The sequence below is a fragment of the Taurulus bubalis genome (assembly GCF_910589615.1).
Source record: "Taurulus bubalis genome assembly, chromosome: 6".
Classification (NCBI taxonomy): domain Eukaryota; kingdom Metazoa; phylum Chordata; class Actinopteri; order Perciformes; family Cottidae; genus Taurulus; species Taurulus bubalis.
The window spans coordinates 25,926,713-25,948,410 of record NC_136594.1 but is presented as its reverse complement, the minus strand read 5'-3'; the positions used below and the strand labels follow the sequence as shown (position 1 = coordinate 25,948,410).

General features: G+C 41.8%; 4 protein-coding genes across 4 annotated transcripts; 3 read left to right on the top strand and 1 right to left on the bottom strand.

Moving 5' to 3' along the window:
- Positions 1–270: 270 nt before the first annotated feature.
- LOC306737659 (transcription elongation factor 1 homolog) lies at positions 271–2,788 on the bottom strand. Its single transcript, XM_079219414.1, has 4 exons — positions 2,741–2,788; positions 1,864–2,000; positions 1,681–1,751; positions 271–1,346 (listed from the first exon to the last, which is right to left on the bottom strand). The coding sequence occupies exons 2-4, from the start codon at positions 1,977–1,979 to the stop codon at positions 1,282–1,284; spliced, it is 252 nt and encodes an 83-aa protein (XP_079075540.1). The 5' UTR covers positions 1,980–2,000; positions 2,741–2,788; the 3' UTR covers positions 271–1,281.
- A 1,398-nt stretch (positions 2,789–4,186) lies between these two features.
- pld6 (phospholipase D family, member 6) lies at positions 4,187–6,584 on the top strand (the record flags this gene model as incomplete). Its single annotated transcript, XM_079219767.1, has 3 exons — positions 4,187–4,365; positions 4,787–5,016; positions 6,077–6,584. 3 exons carry the CDS (start codon positions 4,187–4,189, stop codon positions 6,340–6,342), a joined length of 675 nt encoding a protein of 224 aa, XP_079075893.1. The 3' UTR covers positions 6,343–6,584.
- Positions 6,585–8,112: 1,528 nt separating this feature from the next.
- On the top strand, positions 8,113–16,301 carry LOC306737968 (ras-related protein Rab-3D-like). The gene is made up of 5 exons (XM_079219792.1): positions 8,113–8,244; positions 10,295–10,525; positions 13,042–13,160; positions 14,168–14,292; positions 15,501–16,301. Exons 2-5 carry the CDS (start codon positions 10,295–10,297, stop codon positions 15,683–15,685), a joined length of 660 nt encoding a protein of 219 aa, XP_079075918.1. The 5' UTR covers positions 8,113–8,244; the 3' UTR covers positions 15,686–16,301.
- Positions 16,302–18,470: 2,169 nt separating this feature from the next.
- Positions 18,471–21,399, top strand: LOC306737526 (tetraspanin-1-like; the record flags this gene model as incomplete). Its single annotated transcript, XM_079219259.1, has 7 exons — positions 18,471–18,527; positions 19,248–19,457; positions 19,790–19,864; positions 19,957–20,067; positions 20,451–20,588; positions 20,703–20,795; positions 21,343–21,399. The coding sequence occupies 7 exons, from the start codon at positions 18,471–18,473 to the stop codon at positions 21,397–21,399; spliced, it is 741 nt and encodes a 246-aa protein (XP_079075385.1).
- Positions 21,400–21,698: the final 299 nt, after the last annotated feature.

The following is a 21,698-nucleotide window of genomic DNA, read 5'->3' as shown; positions in this document are numbered from 1 at the left end:
ACCTCGTTCAACTTTTAGTATGAAGTGTGTATTGCACTCAACACAAGGTCATTTAAGCTGCTTCTTATCTCAGTGCTGGATTTATTTAAACCTCATTGTAATTCTGAGGTTGCTCCTCCATTTGTCACCAGCTGGTGGTGCTCAGCGCTACAGGATGTTTATGTCCACATCATCACTCAGTCCTTTCACATTCAAGAGAAAGACTTGCATTCAACTAAATCAAATCAAGGTCAAACAGCCACATCTTAATTAAAAAAAAAATCGTGACAAATTAAGTTCATTAGACAACAGTGGAAGTCAAAAGAGGCGTACTGGTATCAAGTCGTATTGCTCCTTTATTTCCAAGATCACACCGATCAAATGAATTACCTTTTTTTAATTAAAAAGCAGTCTGCTTGTCAACACTTTATGCTGTTGCATAGGAAAAGAAACAGTCAATATACATTTGATTTCAGGATACGGTTACACTATTCCCATCCCGCTTTATAACAAAGATAATTTCATTTTTGTGTGATTTTTGTATTTATTTGTTTGAACGTGGAAGCCCAAAACAAACATATAAGTGAAGAAAATAAACTGAATGATTCAAGAACAATTCAAAACCTTTGGTTTTAGCAGCAAAGCGTTAATCGTACACATTCCCGTTCCTCTAACCAGTGGAATGACCTAATGTTGAGACCCAGCTGTCTTCATGAGGATGAGGAGGGCCGTGGTCTTCATGAGGATGAGGAGGGCCGTGGTCTTCATGAGGATGAGGAGGGCCGTGGACACGAGCAGCGGCGTCACGCCTGAAGTGTCAACGCGTAACAAGAGAACGAGATCCACACCGGTCTTTCTCTGAATGCCATCCAAAAAGATGTACCTCTAATGATTTCACATTAAAATCCCAAGATTGGAGCCCTTATACTTAACATTACAGGTCGCTGCAAAAAAAAAAAAAAAATCTGCATTTCATAATATCTCGCAGTTTTAAAAAAAAGTAAGTAGAACACTGCAGATTAATACTATTTAAAAATAGGATTTGTAAAAAAAAAAAGAAAGAAAATAGAACGCCCCGCTCAATGTGTGAAGACAAATCGGTTCACGTCGCAAATATCAAAACTGAAATTGGATTGTGCCGCTTTTTGCTGCAGTTTCACACAAACCGTAAATCTGTGAGTGACCGTGAGGAAAACCTCTGAACAATTAAAAGTTCCCTAAATGTCCTCTAACCAGCTTGATCCTCATAGTCCTCCTCCTCCTCTTCGTCAAGTTCCTGAAAGTCACCCGGCTCCACGGGGGCTACTGATTGGCTGTCTCACAGGCATCTATCCAATCACTGTACACGTCGACTGGCTCCGACAGATCTGAGGAGCGACGGGTTAAGGATGTTGTTGTCTTTGCTGAAAAGTATCAGGATTTACATCTGTGGATATCAGTACTTTGCAGAGCAATACAGACGTTATTATACTGTGAAATACGTGTGGAACAACAGGTGGTGGTATGTGGTTGGGAGGCGTTTTGTTTCCATACTATTACTTAGAATAAACGTTCACACTCAAAGCTAATCAAATGATTGTATGTTATTGTTATACGATAAAATCAGATGGTTGTCACACTGCAGTTCTGTCATTATTGTGCTACAGCATAAAAAAGAGAAAGTGACGTTATTATCTAAAACTCATGCAGGAGTAGGGATACAGGTAATAGGGGTCTGGAACTCCTCCAAGCAGACTGTGCATGATATGATTCCAGTATTTCTGGTTCTCTCCCTGTTGACAGAAAAATAAATAATTAAAAATAAAAAATTTTTGGCATCGATCACTTCAGAAATCAACGAATCAAACTGGAAGCGAGGCGGGCGTTTGGTGGGATGTTCAGTACATTTTGACGTCACAAGACTTCTCGTGATTGCAGAACGGACACGTGAACTGAGAGTCCAGGTCTCCCGTCAGCTTCTTCTTCGGAGGCGGCTTTCTCTTTGACTTGCGGCGACCCATCGTACGCAAAGTGAGTCGAGCCTGTGGGAGAAAGACAGGGTTCATACACATTCTGACCAATGGATTTCCATGAGCAAACATTTTGTGAAATCTCGGTGTAAACATGAAAAAGTGAGAAAATGTAGTATTTAAACTAACAATGAGAATACAAAGCATACAGTAAACCTTAAATGACACAAATGAATGAGACAATAGTTTGATTAAAAGAATAAACATTTATATAGATGCCTGCTTATATTTTGAGCGTCTTTCTTTTAAAAGCATATTCATTATTTCAAACTTAGCGTAAATGAACGTCATGAACAAATGAATATAACACATTTCCATGACTTTTCCAAAACTTTTGGGGATTTTTATTTTTTTAAGGACTTTTCCAGGCCTTGAAAATAACCATTTTAAAATTCCATAACTGTTCCAGGTTCTCCATGACCGTGAGAACCCTGAAAGAGACCAACAGGCAGCTTCAACAAGTGGAACATGAGTGAGATACAACCTCCCTCCCAATAAGAGAGAGAACTCTCGACTGGAAAACTTCTCCAGCTGCTGCTCCATATTGTTAGCAACTACAGTTAGCAGGCTAACATTAGCATGTTTGTTGTTGGTCTCCAGCAACGTTACAACATAATCGCCTCGCGATAAAAAGGCGAGTTAAACGGCCACCACTACTAGGACGGCGTCTTTGGTTATGCCTCAAGGAACCGTAGCAAATAAACTTGATCGGGATTGTTAAATGTCATCCAGTAAAGCGTAATCTTGTTTACCTCTGCTTTTCAGAAAAAAACACGTTGCGGTGAAGTGGAAGAGTCCTCCTCAAAGACCAGGCACCGGCAACGGTGTTTCCCGTTAGGTGATTGGAGGAGAGCATGCGCTTCACGGCCAGTGATTGGCTCGCTGAAGTGTCAGTCATGTCGAATGGCAAACACCGGAAGTTAGCGTCCCACAGGTTGCCAAGACATGAAAAGCAATGGGATTTTCGCAGAAAGTAAACTCTGTGGCAAACTCAAGTGTATGACACTAAGACGTTTTGTTCACCAAGATAATATCTACAGATGTTCACCACTTTTTTGAATTTAGAAACGTGGATGCAATCGGCATAAGTAAAAAGCTAACGTTAGGCTATGAAGGAACTACAAGTACGGTCGTATGAGCGCGAGCGGACTCGTTGGCGTGATGACGTTTAGTAGTTTAATTTAGCCACTTATTAGCAACAGCCTCTTTTAAGACACGTACAAGCTTTACAAAACCACGAAAGGGGTATTAATGGTCGTTTTTTTTGTCGTAGAACATTTTTTATTTCAACCTTTCGGGCACCTAACCAAAAACCCATTCAAAAAACCTATTGACTTCGAAACGAGGAAACCGGAAGTGCAACAATGCTAACTTGCGTAGTAACCAACCGTGTCCTATACGCCACGGGACCATTCCTGCAGCACTCTGTTCCCACGTGGTGGCGACAGACTCTAACTCTCAGGTCTGGTGTGCTGTCTTAAGAAATATAAATGTTTTGACAAGCCCTGCGAAGCTCTGTAACAGTTACGAGATACGTTGTTAACTTGTTGGCAGTTAGCGTGGTTTATAATGGCGTCTCCTCTCCCCAGTGTCTGGTGTTGATGTGGGACGATAACTTACACAACACCTCGTAGTCAGTGCCGTTGAAGAGCGAGAAAACATCAAGCAACGTTACTGTACTTGAGTACAATTTTGAGGTACTTTTACTTTGATGCTTTCGGTACATCTCGCTGTAAATACATTATAGAACTTTTAACAAAGTATTTATTTGTATATTTGATATTGCTCGATATGAGCAGAGATATGAGTGCTTCTTCCATCACTGATTGAGTAAAGAAAGTGAATACCTCATTTTTAAGTCAGGATGAAAAATATGCAAGAAACTTACTCATAAATTGGTAAATGCATGAATACACAATTTTATAGAAATGTGTATAATTACGTTCAACAGGTGTGTAGTTTGTTAGACGTGATTATGACAAGTTGCATGCAGAGTTTTAGATGTTCTATATCTGACATAAGATTATTATAAATTACGATGATATTCATCACCAACGGATCTGCTGTTGAATGATTAATTAGTTCAATAAATATATCAATAATGACAGCATAACCATAATTTTGACTCTTTATGATACATGTAGGAAACATTTCAGTCATGGTTTTGAAACAAAAATGTGTTTCCTGTGTTGCAGCGGATGTCGGCGCTGTGGACGGTGAAGGTGCTGGGCCTGGCCGCGGTGGCTCTCCCTCTCTGGGTGGAGCTGCTCGGCCGGTTCCTGCGTCGCCTCAGGCCCGCGGGGGCCCTCAACGAGGTCCTCTTCTTTCCCTCGCAGGTCGCCTGCGTGGAGCACATCTTCAGCTCCCTGTCGCCCGGGTGAGAGAAACCTAATCGCTGCACCGAGTAAAAGGAGGCTCTATGTGATTCTCTCTGTGCCAAGTGTTTTGTAAAAAAGGCCCACTAATGCAAAGAATTTCAGAGCCCCGCGATGCTCTCGGGAAGTGGATTTTAGTCAGTGCAATTACCATTCCTCATTGTTATTCCCTTAACAGGGCATTTCTTTCTTTTTTTTCACATAAAATAACACAAGTATGAAGCACTGGGTTTATTTGCATTTCTGCCGGCTTGAAAACGGCATTATTTTTGCTAAATAGAGTTATCGCAACGTATTCACACGTGGAATATACATAAGAGGAAAAAAAACATGCATCCTATTGAATTCACTCTCCAGAAGATGAGCAGACGACGTGACAATAAGTGCAAGTCTCATTTTCTCTGGTTTCCGTCCCTCCTGCAGGTCCTGTCTCTGCCCGCTGCCTCACGGCGTGGAGACCTCTCTGTCCCGCCTTCTCCGCCGCATCCTGTCCGCCACCTCCTCTCTGGACCTGTGCGTCTTCGCCTTCTCCAACGTGAACCTGAGCCGGGCCGTGCTGGCGCTGCACGACCGGGGCGTGGCCGTCCGAGTCCTCACCGACAGGGACTACGTCGCCGTCACTGGCTCCCAGATAGGGGTCCTCCGCAAGGCCGGTAAGGGAAACAAATGATGTTTTTTTTGTTTGTTTTTCTAAGTAATCATTGCAAAGTATATTAACTGTGTGACTTTAACAATCACTGCGATGATGCACCTCGACAATTTCACAAAACAGGAGACCAGGGAGTCATTTCTTAGCCCTCCTCGAGATAAAAGTCACACTAAACCTCCATGGGGTCGTAATTATGGACCCAATTCTCCTGAAATACAGAAAGGATGGCTCTGGTTTCACTCAATAACGGGTTCCTCCGTCTGTGTTCCCGGACTATCGGTGTCTTTGTCAGTACGTCCCGCGGGGTTCCTGTGCAGCGAATGGAGGGATGATGGGAACCGTTTGGGTGAACGGAGGTTTCCACTACCAGCCTTCCTCTGAAGTCGGAGTAAATCGCTCTCTAAAAGCTCTGAAAGAATTTAAGTGTCGCACCGTCTCTCTCCCTCTCTCGGCCCTCTGCATTTAATACATTACCGCCACTGTATGTTGTTAAGTAAGAATTAAGTAAGTAAGAAATTGGCAACCGGGCGGCAAATTTCATTAGGCAAAGTGTGTGTGTGTGTGTGTGTGTGTGTGTGTGTGTGTGTGTGACAATCCACTCTTGTTTTCGTACTGAAAAAAATGACTTGTGTGACCCAAACCAAAATACAAATTTGCCTCGGAGGGCTTTACAATCTGTACACATACGACATTCCTGTCCTGGGACCTCACATCGGATCAGGAAATCAGAAAAAAATCATCTTAATCTGTTTTAAGATAGTTTCTATTGTACAGTATTAGTATGTGCAGTATATTGTACTGATGAGAAACACTTTCTGGACAAAAGATTAGAAAAGCATTTAGTGTTCGACCCATATTTCCTTATATAACCTGTATGAGTGTTCTGGACTTCCTGTCTATTCGCTTGTTTTATGTCAAATAGCTACTGCAGTTGTTTTGTAGTTGCAACAACAATATATACACAAGTACATGTCCAATATCATAAGATTGCGTCATCGTAATAAACGTATGTAGACGAGCGTCTCGTGGTTTTACAGCGAGCATGAACACTCTGCTCCCCCCAGGGATCTGCGTGCGCTGCGACGCCTGCTCCGTCCACATGCATCACAAGTTCGCGCTGGTGGACGGCCGGCTGCTCATCACCGGCTCCCTCAACTGGACGCTGACGGCGGTGCAGAGCAACATCGAGAACGTCGTGGTCACCGAGGAGCCGGACCTGGTGCGGCCCTTCGCCGAGGAGTTCCACAGGTTGTGGGAGCGCAACGACCCCGCCAGGTGCCTCCGCCCCAAGCGGCCAAAACTCAGATCTGGTTCCATCTCCTACGACTGACTGAGCAGCCACGGCGAACAGCGAGGTGGAAGGTATGAGTGTTCATAAAAAAAATAAAGAGCATTGACAGAATTTAATCTCGTGATCTTCAGAGGACCAAAAGTGAAAATGTTGCTGTTCAAGATGATGCAAAGTTTTGTTTTAACTGTGTATCAGAAGAGTTGTTGTTGTTTGGCACAAGCCTAAGATCTTTTGTATTCAAGTTCATGTTTTTTTATATTGTGTCACAGGTTGACATTCATTCCAGTTCATTTTTTTCTTCTTCTTTTTTTAAGATCTTGTTTCTTTATGTTCATAATGTAATAAACCTATGACATACTTTGTTGTGTGTATCTTCCGTAATAAAGGGATCATCTAGCTGCCTCTACAGTGTATTGTTTAGGGCGTGCTGCTGCCGAGCACCAATAATAAAAACCCTCTTTCACGCTGCAGTTTTGTCAGGTCTGTTGCGTCATCGCCCTGCAGCAGCAGTCTCTCTCTCTCTCTCTCTCTCTTTCTTTTTCTTTCTCTTTCTCTCTTTCTTGCCCCAACATGATTTGCTGATATTGTAAAAGTCTTTTTTTTTGTGTTTAAATATTGATTTTCTCGATATGCATATAAAGAAAATGTGTGCACAATACATGTATATAAAGATACATATGCACATAACAATATATAGGTGTATATCCGCATATACACACACACACATATATATATATATATATATATATATATATATATATATATATACACATACACACAGTGTTAAGTGTTAATTCCCCCCTCCCACCATTAGCGACACCCTCCCCCCCTCACATCTACAAATATTATACAAGGGAATGTATTATATATTTATATATTGTAAAAGTCTTAACAATATACCACCCTTTGAGGCTTTCAAATCATAAAAAAGCCTCAGAGAGGCTTATATGTCAGCTTTTTGCATCTCGAAGTTTATCTATGAAATGGGAATGTTGGACATCACGAATCAGCTGCTGTGTTTTATCCTCGGTATAAATGTGATCAATTCAACTGGGAGTCATGAGTTTTGATGCGTTACTTGCGCGTAATGGCTGCGCCATTCAACACTTTTCCCCCAGCAGGGCCGTCAGAAGTGTTGAAACGGCGTCAAGTCAACAGAATAACGCCGGATAAGTGGTGATTTGACTTTCAAATTAAAAGTTTGGCAGGGTCGATGTAGTTCCACTAGTTTTAAACTATTTAGAGAAGTCACCTGGTTGATTTAAAACATATACTATTATGAAACACTTGATGAACTGTATGTTTTCCAGCTAGTACAAAGAATTGCTACATGTCTTTGGTTTCTATTATTCTGACTTGAATACCTACGTTTAACTGGTCAGTTAAAACAAGAAGATGTCACCATGGAGCACTTGTCACTCATTAGTAATCAATGTAAACAAAAGAAGAAGAAAAAATACAGGTTACTAAAATATATAGTAGCTATGTGGTAATAATAATATTACATTTTATTTTTAAATGCACTTTTCTTTAAAAAGAAACTCAGAATGCCACAGAGCCAATATATAGTAAAACAAATGCTAACATAGTTAAAACATAGTTAAAGCATCCCATAATACTCTGTAGTCTGAACACGTGTCACAACCGCAGAGGGTGATTAAAAGGAACAGCCACCATATACCAAGTTGCTTTCAAGGATAAAGAGATAAGTAGCGGTTTTATTTTGACAGTCTCTACCGGAAGTTCCGTTCCTATAACCACGGCTGACTTGACTAGTGGCTTAACGGTGGGTGTCCCAGTGACGGGCGCACGCGCAGCAGCCTGGAGATCCGGGAGCGGAGCGCCTGAAGTGCAGCGCCCGACGGCAGCGCGCACCCAGCGGCGTCCAGAGGAGAGGAGGGAGACGGGCGAGGAGACGGACCCACGACCACGGACCCCAAGGCGAGTTTCACGCGCACACCGCCGCTCAGCAGCTTGTTCTCGCGCCGAGAGTTACTAGTTCTGTCCCGTATGGTGCGGCACTTTAGGCAAATTCGGCAAACTGTCACTTTAACTTCACGAGCGTCTCGTCGGGCCGCCTTTGATCTTTGTGTTTGCGGCACATTTTAAATTAGATCATTAGATCATTTCCAAGTGTCAACAAGTACGTGACCCCCACGTGTGTCCTCGCGCGAACAGTATCGTGGTTCTGCGAAGTGCGCGCACACACACACACACACACACACACACACACACACACACACACACACACACACACACACACACACACACACACACACACACACTTCCATGAGTTACTTCAGCCCAGATGTCAACATAGACGAGATGACCCGGTTTTTCTTCTGCTATAGAGCCAAAGCATCCAGCGTTTACACACACACACAAACAAAACAAAAACACACACACACACACTATTACACTGGGACACGTGGGCTACCAGCGTTCTGCTGAGTGTGGACAGCAGCACGCTGCCAAGTCCCGTCTTTATGGTCCTGGAAGTGGTTATGCTGAGCTGGTCTCCAGAGAGAGCTGGGCAATCAGGGAGTCTGCCTCTCTGAAAGAGGAGGAGGAGGAGGATGAGGAGGATGAATGGATGGGTCAGCCAGCCTCCTTATGATGCAGAAAGATGGGAGGAAGGAGAGCGTAGGGAGTGGGTGAGATGTGGATGGATGATGACAGCAGGGATGCCTAGATGGAGGAAAACGAGAGAGGGAGGGAAGAAAGAGGGCGTTTGTTTTAAACGGGTCGATGGACGGTCAGACGGAGGATGGATGAGATGCAGGGAGGGGAGTCCACCGCTCAGCATCCACCAACACGTATAAGTTCATGCAACACGAGGCCGGAGAGAGGAGGGGAACAGGGGAAGGATCTCGTCCTGCTTGATTCATGGCACAGGGAGAGAGCGATGGGGGGCGTTTTAGTTTTTTAAACAACACCTCCATTTACCAACATCAGCATCTGCTCAGCTGTCAGATTAGATGAATTGCAGGCAAGTGAGTGTGAATCCTCAAATAGCTGAGATTCCTCACTCTGACATTCGAACACACGAGTACTGTGTCACCACGTCACCAGTCTGTGAATAGGATGTATGGGCTTGTATTTAGTTCCTTCAATGTTAATTGTTCTCTCCGACGTAAGCCGGTCATCAGCTGGGCACATAGTTGACATACTTGTTGGGAATAGTTCTGTAAAGAAGTCACTTTCCCCTCCACTATAATCTCTGTTAAACTCGTTGTATTTGCTTCTTATTCTCCATTCGGGCTGCAACCAAAGACTCTGTCATTATCAGCTGAGCCGCAGTTTGTTTTCTTGGTTAACTGATTGATTATTGGTGTGCATGAAGTATCGTATTGGCCTTCCCAGTCTCCAAAAGCCAGAGTTCACGTCATGAAATCAAAATGCAAAGATATTCAATTAACAGTCTCATAGACAAAATACATTACCTCAAGGTATTATTCACATAATACAAAATTAATAAAGAGAACATAACAACCCAATTTTTTACATGTTATCTAACTGTTTTTGACTTATGAATGATCAACTAATTAAAGAAAATAACAACAAACGGCACAGAAAGAGACGGGCACTATAGTCATTAATCTGTTGAGGGATTGACTTAAATTGAACCTGTAAACTTCTTTGTATTGTTCCTGCACTAACTCCTGAAGTCTCCTCTTTCTGTTGATTTAATGATTATCTTCATTATCAGTTGATTTATTTTGGCTGTTGAATGCATTAGGCGTGTATAATGCCAGAACATCATTTTTCGAGAGCAAAGCGACGTCATGAAATATCTAATTGTGTTCCAGCAAGTAACAGTCGAAAAACAACAGACATTCATTTTATAACGACGTCAAACTGAGAAAAGCGGCCAATCCTCACACACTGACAGCAAAGACCTGCAGCATTCATTAGTCTTGCTGCTAAATGAATCAAATGAATAATCTGCTTTGAAGCACAGGTTCCACTAGACATACTCACCCTCCCACAGATGGCTCTAGCCAGAGATCCGGCGGGCCAGGAGCAGAGAGACGCGGCCGACCAGAACTTCGACTACATGTTCAAGCTGCTGATCATCGGCAACAGCAGCGTGGGGAAGACCTCCTTCCTGTTCCGCTTCGCAGACGACTCCTTCACCTCGGCCTTCGTCAGCACGGTGGGCATCGACTTCAAGGTCAAGACCGTCTACAGGAGCGACAAGCGGGTCAAGCTGCAGATCTGGGTTCGTTCTTAAACACAAGAGCATTGTTTTAATCCCGAAACTCAGTAAAGTGATCAACATCCCACGAGAGGAAAGTAGGAATAGTGTTAGATGTAAAGTTATATTGTAAAAAACTTTGTATATCTACTCTTGAATAGCTCAAATGTGAAACTTGACAGACTTTATTGTAGTTTAAAAGCAACATTTTTAGATGTAGAACAATAGGATTTCCCTTTTAAAAAAGTGGTTTGTACTCTTTAGTTTGGCAATTTATCCTGGCACAAAAAAGAATCACAAAGCTAATTAAAAATGTCTCCCTCTCCTTCACCTGCCTGCTTTCAAACGGTTTACCGTCACGCGCTCATGGCGAGGTTTCTCCTGGGCAGCAGGAAGAAACAGTGAACGTCTGGCAGATAAGGCCAGAACAAACTGATAGATGTTTGCTCAGTGCAGCGGCAGAGACGTGAGAAGCTGGCCGACCAGATTTAACTCTATTAATCTGGCACACACACAGTTTGAACCAGTCTGATGTTATGGATGTGCTGCTACTTGTGGCAGTTATTTAGTTTTTCAACAGAAGAATGGCAGACTGCCCGGAAACATTCAAATTACCGGTAGTCACTAGGACTACTATTTTTGCATCAAAGATGTTAGTGTTTGCAAGTCTTCAGACTGTTTTAATAATTCTCCATTTAAACCCAGATTAATGTACAATAGACACCTTTTATGTTCATTGTTCGGAAGAAAGCATTATATATATTATTTTATATAAATGTGTTTCGGAAGGAACAAAAGTAAAAAGTTGTAAGACGTTGAGGTCGGACAACGCCGTGGTAGCAACCTGTCAATCACCTTGTAGCCCCGCCCTAAAGCGTCCCCTGCTTTATGGTCTGTTTGACTATAAATGACCATCATTTACTAAATGAACATCATGCTGTATTGAAGAAGACTTGAAACTAGAGACTGAGACATAAACTCATGTTTACAATGTTTACTGAGGGAATACATCAAGAGAAGTAGAGTCATTTATATAGACTTCTTTACAACCAGAGGAGTCGCCCCCTGGTGGTCAGGAGAGAGAATGCAGCTTTAACACATGAAGCATATACTTCTTTACAACCAGAGGAGTCGCCCCCTGGTGGTCAGGAGAGAGAATGCAGCTTTAACACATGAAGCATAGACTTCTATACAACCAGAGGAGTCGCCCCCTGCTGAACAGTAGAGATAATGCTTTATAGTCCCTGAGGTTTCTGGCTGGTAATGAAGCATATAATCATTATTTCCTCAATGCTGCCCAAGTATTATATAAATAAGACAGCAGGGTATCAAAATCATTGAGGACAAAGCAAAGAAGTAAAGAAAAGTAGATAAGTCTCGACACTTCTCGCCAGAAACAAGGCTGAGAAGAACAGAAGTAATGCTAATTGAGTAGGTTTGAAGAGTTTAGTTAGCCTCCAGCAGAGGTGTCCGTTTAGAAAGCGCTCATCATCATCAAGGTCTGAAGAGCTTCCCAATGCTCAGGGAGCTATTTCACTCTCTACAGTACATTAAGACATATATATATATAAAAAGATATACTGTACAGAGCAAATAGGCTCCACTGTATCAGCAACACTCAGCACAAAACACTGCAGTCTCTTTAATGCCTGAGCTGTAATTTACTTGAGGTAATTATCTGGGGTTGAGCGGTCCTAAAATACAGCTCCGAGCGACGGCGGAGAGAATGGTGCTCGTGAAGGCGTTGTTGCGCAACACGGGCTGTTTATCCTCCCCCGCGTTCCCTCGTTTGCCCTCTTACACGCCGCTGCCTGTCATGGATGTGGAGTGAACTCATTGCTCACACTCCGCAGCTAATGACAGTTGATGTTGAACATCGTCCCCAGACGGCGGGGGTTCATGAAAGATGCATGTTTGAGCCGAGCGTGCTCAGGACGGGTGTGTTACTGGATGGCGTCGGGAGGCGAAGGCCTCGACCCCGCACGGCTTCATCCAACGCTCACGACCGCTTCAGGCTCGGATAACAAGCACATCCTGGTGTGTTTACAGGGCGCGGCGCCGTCAACGCGTGCCGGGAGGGATGTCAGAGTTATTGATTCACCGAGTTAACCCGGTCCTTCCCTCGGCTCCTCTGTGGGTCACGGGGTTCTTACGGTCATGGAGAACCTGGAACAGTCATGGAATTTTTTTTAATGGTTATTTCCAGGTCTGGAAAAGTCCCTTGGAAAAAAAAAAAATCCCCAAAGTTTGTGTTCATGACATTCATTTACACTGAGTTTGAAATAATGAATATGCTTTTGAAAGAAAGACGTACAGGCATCTATATAAATGTTTATTCTTTTAGTCAAACTGTTGTCTCATTCATTCGTGTCATTTAAGGTTTACTGTATGCTTTGAATTCTCATTGTTAGTTTAAATACTACATTTACTCACTTTTTACTGTTTACACCGAGATTTCACCAAATGTTTGCTCGTGGAAATTTGGTTTAAAGTCATAGAAAAGTCGGATGGAAATCCATCTCCGGTTCTTGTGTTCCCAGGACACCGCGGGGCAGGAGCGCTACCGGACCATCACCACGGCGTACTACAGGGGGGCCATGGGCTTCCTGCTGATGTACGACATCACCAGCCAGGAGTCGTTCTGCGCCGTGCAGGACTGGTGGGTGCAGCCGCCACCCGTTTATCAGATCATATTCACATGAATACATGAATGAAAACTACTAGGAGATATAAGGTTTGGGGGGTCGTTCCCCCAAGAAAATGAGCATGGTTTTCGACTTAAAACGATGCAATTTCACATCATTTTGGACCATTATTATTTTAATGACACTATAATTAACGCCCTTAAAGCTTAAGTACAAAACTATACAACACTAAACTATCATTGAATATTAATTTTATTATTTACACTTATCACAGCCGTCATATGAACATTTATTTTATTCCGGCAATGTTTGCCCTGTAAAGCAAGAGATTATTTTATTGACAATTCTTTTAAAGATTTATGACTAAGTAAAGTAAAGTTATGTGTTTTCACATGGAGTTTGATGATGATAACGCGCAGATCTAGGGATATAAGTTATCATTATCAAATGCATGTAAAACATGTACAGATGGTTCTTCATCGTTAAACAGTGGTGGAGGAAGAAGTATGCTTATCTTTTCCTTGAGTAAAAGTAGAACTCTAAAAATACGATGTATCTATATATATATATATATATATATATATATATATATATAGATATAGATATATATATATATAGATATATATATATATATATATATATATATATATATATATATATATATATATATATATATATATATATATATATATATGATATGATGAGTCATGATGCTATATACATCATGTTACTGATGCATTAATAAGTAAGCAGCATTTTATTTGTCACAGCTGGTGAGGAGTTGATTTGTTTTACTTGTAAGTTGATACTAAGTCACTTTAGCTGTCAGATAGAAGTTGTGAAAAAAAAGTGCAATGTTTTCCTCAAAAAAGGATAATGTATATGAAATTAAAATACTCAAGTGAAGTACTTCCAAACTGTATTTGGTAGTAAATGTGCCTTGTTACTTTCCACCACTGGCTGGAGGTGAACGCAGTAAAGTTTATTCATTGTGAGAAAACGTTGCGTTGCCATTTCGCAGGGCAACCCAGATCAAGACGTACTCGTGGGGCAACGCTCAAGTTGTGCTGGTAGGCAATAAGCTGGACCTGGAAGAAGACCGGCAGGTTCCAACTGAAGATGCCCAACGACTGGCTACAGAGCTCGGTTAGCACACACACACACACACACGCACACACACACCTACACACACATACGTTTAATACACGTACACGTTTAATATACACACACACACACACACTTAATACACCCTCAGCAACAACACACACACACACACACACGTACACGTTTAATATACACACACACACACACACTTAATACACCCTCAGCAACAACACACACACACACGTACACGTTTAATACACACACACACACAAGTTTAATACACACACACGTACACATTTAATATCTACACACACACACGTTTAATACACGTACATGTTTAATACACACACGTACGTTTAACACACAGACACACGTTTAATACACACACGTACGTTTAACACACAGACACACGTTTAATACACACACACACGTATGTTTAATACACGTTTAATACACACACACACACGTTTAACACACCCTCAGCAACAACACACAGACACACGTTTAATACACCCTCAACAACACAGACACGTTTAACACAGCCTCAGCTACAACACAGACACACACACACACTCTTAACACACCCTCAGCAGCAACACACACACACACACACACACACACACACGTTTAACATACCCTCAGCAGCAACACACACACACACACACACACACACACACACACACACGTTTAACATACCCTCAGCAGCAACACACACACACATACACACGTTTAACATACCCTCAGCAGCAACACACACACACACACACACACACACACACGTTTAACATACCCTCAGCAGCAACACACACACACATACACACGTTTAACATACCCTCAGCAGCAACACACACACACACACACGTTTAACACACCCTCAGCAGCAACACACACACACACACACACACACACACACGTTTAACATACCCTCAGCAGCAACACACACACACACACACACGTTTAACATACCCTCAGCAGCAACACACACACACACACACACACACACACACACGTTTAACATACCCTCAGCAGCAACACACACACACACGTTTAACATACCCTCAGCAGCAACACACACACACACACACTCACACACGTTTAACATACCCTCAGCAGCAACACACACACACACACACACACACACACACACGTTTAACATACCCTCAGCAGCAACACACACACACACACACGTTTAACACACCCTCAGCAGCAACACACGAGACCAAGCGTCTCTGCCTCCCCGCTCTCCGCAGGCTTCCAGTTCTTCGAGACCAGCGCCAAGGACAACGTCAACGTGAAGCAGGTGTTCGACAAGCTGGTGGACGTCATCTGTGAGAGGATGAACGAGAGCGTCAACGGCGAGGCCGGTCCGTCAGCCAATCAGGAGGCCGGCCTGAAGGAGACGCCCCGCAGCGGCCAGGGCGGCTGCTCATGCTGAAGGCTGGCAGCAGGAATTCATACACACACAGGTTAACTGTATTGTCAAAACAGCATAATTGTAGATGTACTTATTCATGCTACTGCAATACTTTAATGGATGCTTGGCTCCTTTTTCATTTTGTATTCTCAACTTGGTGACGACTCCAGCTTGGTTGTCGTCACAATGTGACTGTTACACTGACGCCAAAGAGCTGCTCTGAGCAGCTGTGCCTTTTCTGTTCCCGTCACCTCTGCTTCATTAGTTCTTGATTAGTGGGTGAACGGCACCTGTTGCAGGTGAGGATGTGACTGAAGGGCCCGAGCCCTCTGATTTGACTTGTGTCATGCCGCCCCCTTGTGGCCGCTGCATGTAAAGACATCACTGTGACTCCACACACACGCTGTGCTTCCTGTGAACTTGTAGTGCTGCTGAGGAAGAAGGAAGTTTAAACATAACTAAAGGGTGCTGTTATATTACCGTGTGCACGGACCAATCCTGTTATTACTGGTTTGGAGGGATATTCTCATTGGGTTTTAATTTATATTTTTCTCCCTGTACTTTTAATGGTTGATGCTCATTCTTTGCCTGGTTTATTGTGTCTCTATACGTGTGGATTAAAAGATGTGGATCAATACTGTACGTCTGTTGGTTTTCATTTGCACAAAGTCTGTTATGTTACTATTATTTGTCTAGATTAATCAACGCTTCTAAATAATAAGAATAACTACAAGTTTCTAAGAAATGATTCACTTTCACACAGAACAAGAGTTAACTAAAATTCCCCAAAAGTTTGTGTTTATATATATATATATATATATATATATATATATATATATATATATATATATATATATTTGAGCTTAGTGTTGAATTTAATAAATCATTCATGAACATCAATCTTTCATGAGGAACCTGTGTGTGTATATGTATATACATATACACACACACAGGTTCCTGGTCATGAAAGATTTTGTTATATTTATGAATGGACTTTGGTCACCAGGAAGTGTTGCTTTTTCCCAAACGCAAAGTCGGTGACGTCTAGGTCATGAACTCTTTTTTTCCCCCGTGTGTGCGTGCGTGCGTGCGTGCGTGCGTGCGTGCGTGCGTGCGTGTGTGTGTGTGTGTGTGTGCGTGTGCGTGCGTGCGTGCGTGTGTGTGTGCGTGTGTGTGGCTTGTGAAAAGATAAAAGGCCATGTGAAAGCCTTGGTGAACAGACACTCCTGATTGATCAGACCTCAGCAGACAGACAGAGCTAAACAGGTAAGAGCTTAATGCTTTTTCATACTTTTAATTAAACCATCCAAATATAAGATCAACAACCAAAAACCGTATGATTTTTTCCATAAACCTGTACCAAAAAAAACATTATGGCGAAATAACATATGACATGATCCAGTATGTTTTTGCCAAAGAGAACTTGTCCAGCTATTTAAGTAACAGAACTAATAAGAGATGATGAATGACAAATGCTTTGAATGAGATAAGGTATTTTTCCCTTGAGGTAGCTGATAACCTGATTATTGTTATTTTGTTTGAGTAGTTGTCATAATTTAATGGGCTCAAGTGTAATAAATGAGACTGTATTATGATTACCAACAAAGTAGTTCACCGAAGAATCGGTTCTCTTTAATAGTATATAAATAAAACAAAACACCACGTTTAAAATAACAGCTGATGTAGGACACTTGAAATGTTCTCTGACTTTTCAAGCTGTGTTAAAACCTCCATTAAACTCATCCAAACAACATGTGATTTTGCTGATGATATAAAAGCCTTTTATGGCCTCACGGAAACGGTACGTTCATAATGTTAGAGCCAAAGCTGCAATAAGGAAGATACAACGTTATCTTCCTTATTGCAGCTTTAGCTCTAACATTCAGAAGGTAAATCTGTTTTATTGTTCCTGATCTATAAAACTGAACTTTGACTCAGAGAACCGACAGAAACAAAGTTGTGCAAAGTTTGGGGACAAGGGTGTGTGTTTTATGGCTTTTCTGGGCTACTTGCAGTGTGACAAGCAGTAAACTGATAAGCTAACATTTCCTTAATTACCTAACCTTTAACTCATCGGAGGACATTTTAATAATTGCAGCCGTATCATGACAACACTTTCATGATCATTACTTACTTGGCACCTTTTTAAACATGTGTTTCATGACTGTTATGCACTGCATTCTGCATTTCAAGTTGTGAACAGTGTAGAAAAGACAGTTTTATATCCGCTGATGCATGAAGGGGTTATCTATGATGCTTTGAGCGCCACAGTGCTATAAAACTGCTCCTACAGTTTTACAATGAAAGCACAGAAGTCAAGAGCTGGAGGAAGTGAGTTTTCAGCCTCTGTACCATAGAGAGACTGGAACGTATTGCATGACTTGAGTGTGTGCTTTGTAATCCTTTAAATAACTTGCAGGCCAGGCAAAAACTATCAAGTGTGGATATGAACGAGTAACTTAACTCACACATCAACCGAAACCCCGGATTACGTCAGCAGGACAAATTTGCCACATTTAAAGGAGATTAAGACGCCTTGTGTTTCCCTGCCAGTGATGTGGTTAATGTATAACCAAAGTAAATGCTGTTGACCCACGTTGGCGCTCGCTTGTGTTGTAAGCCATCCGCATACCGTTGAGTGGTGTTGAGGTCAAATGCAAAGTTAAGCAGTTAACCAAAATCCGCTAAGAGACAAATAAGGAAGTGTGACCGACAGTACTATAATTTACTGCAGTGTAACAAACTTTTTTCTTCTCTTTTTTTATTTAAGTGTGAATATAAAGAGGAAGGAAAAACAGACGCCAAGATGTGTTGCTCCGGCTTTCTCAAAATCATGATGTTCATCTTCAATGGCGGCATCTTTGTAAGTTGCAAAAAAATGATACTACTTCTTTTCGACTACTGTTGCCCAGCTCTTTTTCATGTTGGCCTGGTCCCATTATTCAACAGACAAGAGAGCACTCTGAAGTCTCCTTGACAGCGAAATAATACGTTAGCTGTGTACTTCCTATATTCACTGATAGCTGGAAAGGAATAGTTTGACATTTTGGGAAAAACCCGAGAGTTGTACGACAAGATTGATTCCACTCTCGTGTCTGTAAGCTAAAGATGAAGCTACAGTCAGGAGACAGTTAGCTTAGCTTAGCATTAAGATTTTACACTGGTTTCATGAACTGTGCACACATGGGAGATGTTTGCTTCTGCCAGAAATAAGGTCTAGGTAACCCTGCTTCCTGTCTGTATGCTAAGCTAAGCTAAGCTAATCAGCAGCTGGCTGGAGCTTATTTACCGTAGGCACAAAAGTAAACACTGTAAGCTAATTTCCAAAAATGTTGTTTTAAACATTCTAAATAATTCTCAGGCTGAACTCATGATCCCCTGCTAATGACCTCTCACAGCCATAGTTCATCACAGAAGAAGTATTTTTTTATGGAAGGCTTACAATTCCTGATTATAAAAATTCCAAAAATCCTTTCTGCACGTCTGCTCTTCATGTTTTATAATACTTTACCATGATTTGTCCGTGCTTTAACGCCACATCCTTGTATCCTCTCTCTCTGTTCCTTCCCCACTCAACACGCAGTTGGCAGGTGCATGCATCCTGGGTGTGGGAGTGTGGGTGAAGGTGGACAGTGGTTCTCTGCTGGGTTTACTGGATAATGCAGAGGGCACTGGGCTGTCCCAGCTGGTCAACGTGGCCTACCTGCTCATCGGCGTGGGCGCCGTGCTGCTGGTCATCGGCTTCCTGGGCTGCTGCGGAGCGGTCAGGGAGAGCAGGTGTATGCTGCTGACGGTGAGCGATGTTGGATTGATCAACTGCACTGGATAGGGCTGAAGGAACATGTACAATTAATACAAATAAAAAGCATATTTTTGGGGCATTTTTTAGAAATAATGCCAAAACATTTCAGACTTTTTTTCAGCTACTTAAAGTGTAATAATCTGATATCATGTATGAGGTATGTTCAAAATGACGTACACTTTATTTTGTTTTAGTTAGAGTTCACTGTATATCTGAGATTATTTGGATATGAAATGTGAATTCTGTTAACTGTAAATGTTTATGTTTTTTTATGCTTATTTATTTAATTTAATTTAATTTATTTAATTCTCTCAACCATCCAGTTCTTCAGCATTGTGCTGATTATCTTCCTCATCGAGGTAGCGGGAGCTGTGGTGCTGCTCATCTTCCAGAGTGTGGTAAGTGCCTCTCAATAATTGTCATTTGGTCAGATTTAGTATGAAAAACCCTCAAAGAGCTTTGCTAAAAAAATAATTGTTGTCCTTTACAGGCTATGGTGCTTCTTGATGAATTGGAGGGTGAAGTTAAAGCAAGCATTCAAAAAGAGTATGGTGGACCCAATAACCAGTTCACCGACCTCTGGAACGCCACCATGATCGAGGTACTGCATTTTTGTATCTATGTTTTAACTGAAGTAAAGTCCTGATTATAGTTGATACAACTCTTGAGACAAAAGTAGAGGCTCTTTTATCACACACCTCAGCCAACACAAACAGGTCTTTGATCACTTGAATGTCTTCTGTTGATTTTCAGTAAAGGCACACTTTGTTTCAGTGAAAAGAATAATAATATTATGCCCCATGCTGATGACCAAAAATACTCTTCTTTACCAAATGTCATGGGACTGGGTGAACATGTAAAATGTATTATTTTCATTTACATTGTTATAATCCACACCTCTGTCTACACAACAGCAGCAGTTAAGATGATTACATTGTGTTTTTGTTCAGATGGGGACTAACACTGGTTGTGGTTTCCTTCTAGTTTAAGTGCTGCGGATACGTGAACTACACAGATTTCGATGGCTCCCCTTTTAACACGGCGCACGGAGGAGATCTTTATCCAGTAACGTGTTGCAACGAAACCATCGGCGTGTGCAATTCAGACAAAGCACATTTTTCGGTACGAGACCACTCTTCTCTTGGTTTACCTACAATAACTAACAAAACCATTTATTGTGACGAAGCGCAACAGTCATTCCTAATCTCTGCTAAAAACCTGCTGTTTCCCTTCCAGGACATTGATGGCTGCTTTGACAAGCTGCTGCAGCTGATAGAGGAAAACGCCACGATCATTGCAGCCGTGGCTCTAGGAATCGCTGCTCTTGAGGTATCAGTAAATAGACATTTTCTCAGCCACCTGTCTAGAAGAGCGCTCCGTACTTTGGCCACATATATCTTTAAATTGTCATTTATTTTACTTTATCTCTCATACTGCCATGTCCTGATGAATATAGACAGGAATTGCATTGCTAGGCAAAAGCTCTGGTCTGTGTTCACTTCCTGTCACCTAATGTCATTCACGAGAAATAAACTGAGACCCACTGTGAAATGGTCTGCAAATAGCAATATTGATACCTTGTTATAATACTTGTCTGTAGACACTTAGTGGCCTTTAAAGCGGCTACAATCAATATTTTTCTGATAACAATTTATCAAATGACAATGTGAGAGGGGTTGCTCGTAGAGATTCAGTTTCATTGCTTGTCGTGTGACGTTGAGGCCACTAAACATGGAAATGGTTCAAATTCGTTTTTTCAGAAATCGTTGACTCTGCAGAGTATATCCTGCAGGACTTTATCCAACTTGTACAGTCTATTACTTGTATCTTAGATCCATTACACTGTGTTCATGTTGATGAACTGTTGTCTTTACAGGTTGCTGCCATGGTGGTTTCGATGGTCCTCTACAAAAATATTGGCCAGAAGGCGTGATATTTCCTCTTTGGGATGAAAGAACGACATTCTAGATCGGTACTTGTGGGCCTTATTTTCAGAACTATAACTGTACACATTTATACTGTGATTTATTTATGTTTTAAGAACCGGACATTGTATGTGCTGATACATATAGTTAGTGATATGTGACAATGCACAGGGAAGAACGGAGTAGTTTTTATGTCTCTCACACTCACTGCAAGCTGTAATATAATGAATTTATTTTTGTATGTTTGATCAAATTGAAATAATAAATATCAGAATATCACCTTTATTTACACTGTGATTCTGGTCTT

Coding starts and splice junctions, on each gene's coding strand:
- LOC306737968 (XM_079219792.1), top strand. CDS start 10,295: ATGGCTCTAGCCAGAGATCCGGCGGGCCAGGAGCAGAGAGACGCGGCC. Junction 13,161..14,167: donor TTCTGCGCCGTGCAGGACTG/GTGGGTGCAGCC, acceptor GCCATTTCGCAG/GGCAACCCAGATCAAGACGT. Junction 14,293..15,500: donor ACGACTGGCTACAGAGCTCG/GTTAGCACACAC, acceptor CGCTCTCCGCAG/GCTTCCAGTTCTTCGAGACC.
- LOC306737659 (XM_079219414.1), bottom strand. CDS start 1,979: ATGGGTCGCCGCAAGTCAAAGAGAAAGCCGCCTCCGAAGAAGAAGCTG. Junction 1,752..1,863: donor AAGTCTTGTGACGTCAAAAT/GTACTGAACATC, acceptor TTCTGTCAACAG/GGAGAGAACCAGAAATACTG. Junction 1,347..1,680: donor GTTCCAGACCCCTATTACCT/GTATCCCTACTC, acceptor GTCGCTCCTCAG/ATCTGTCGGAGCCAGTCGAC.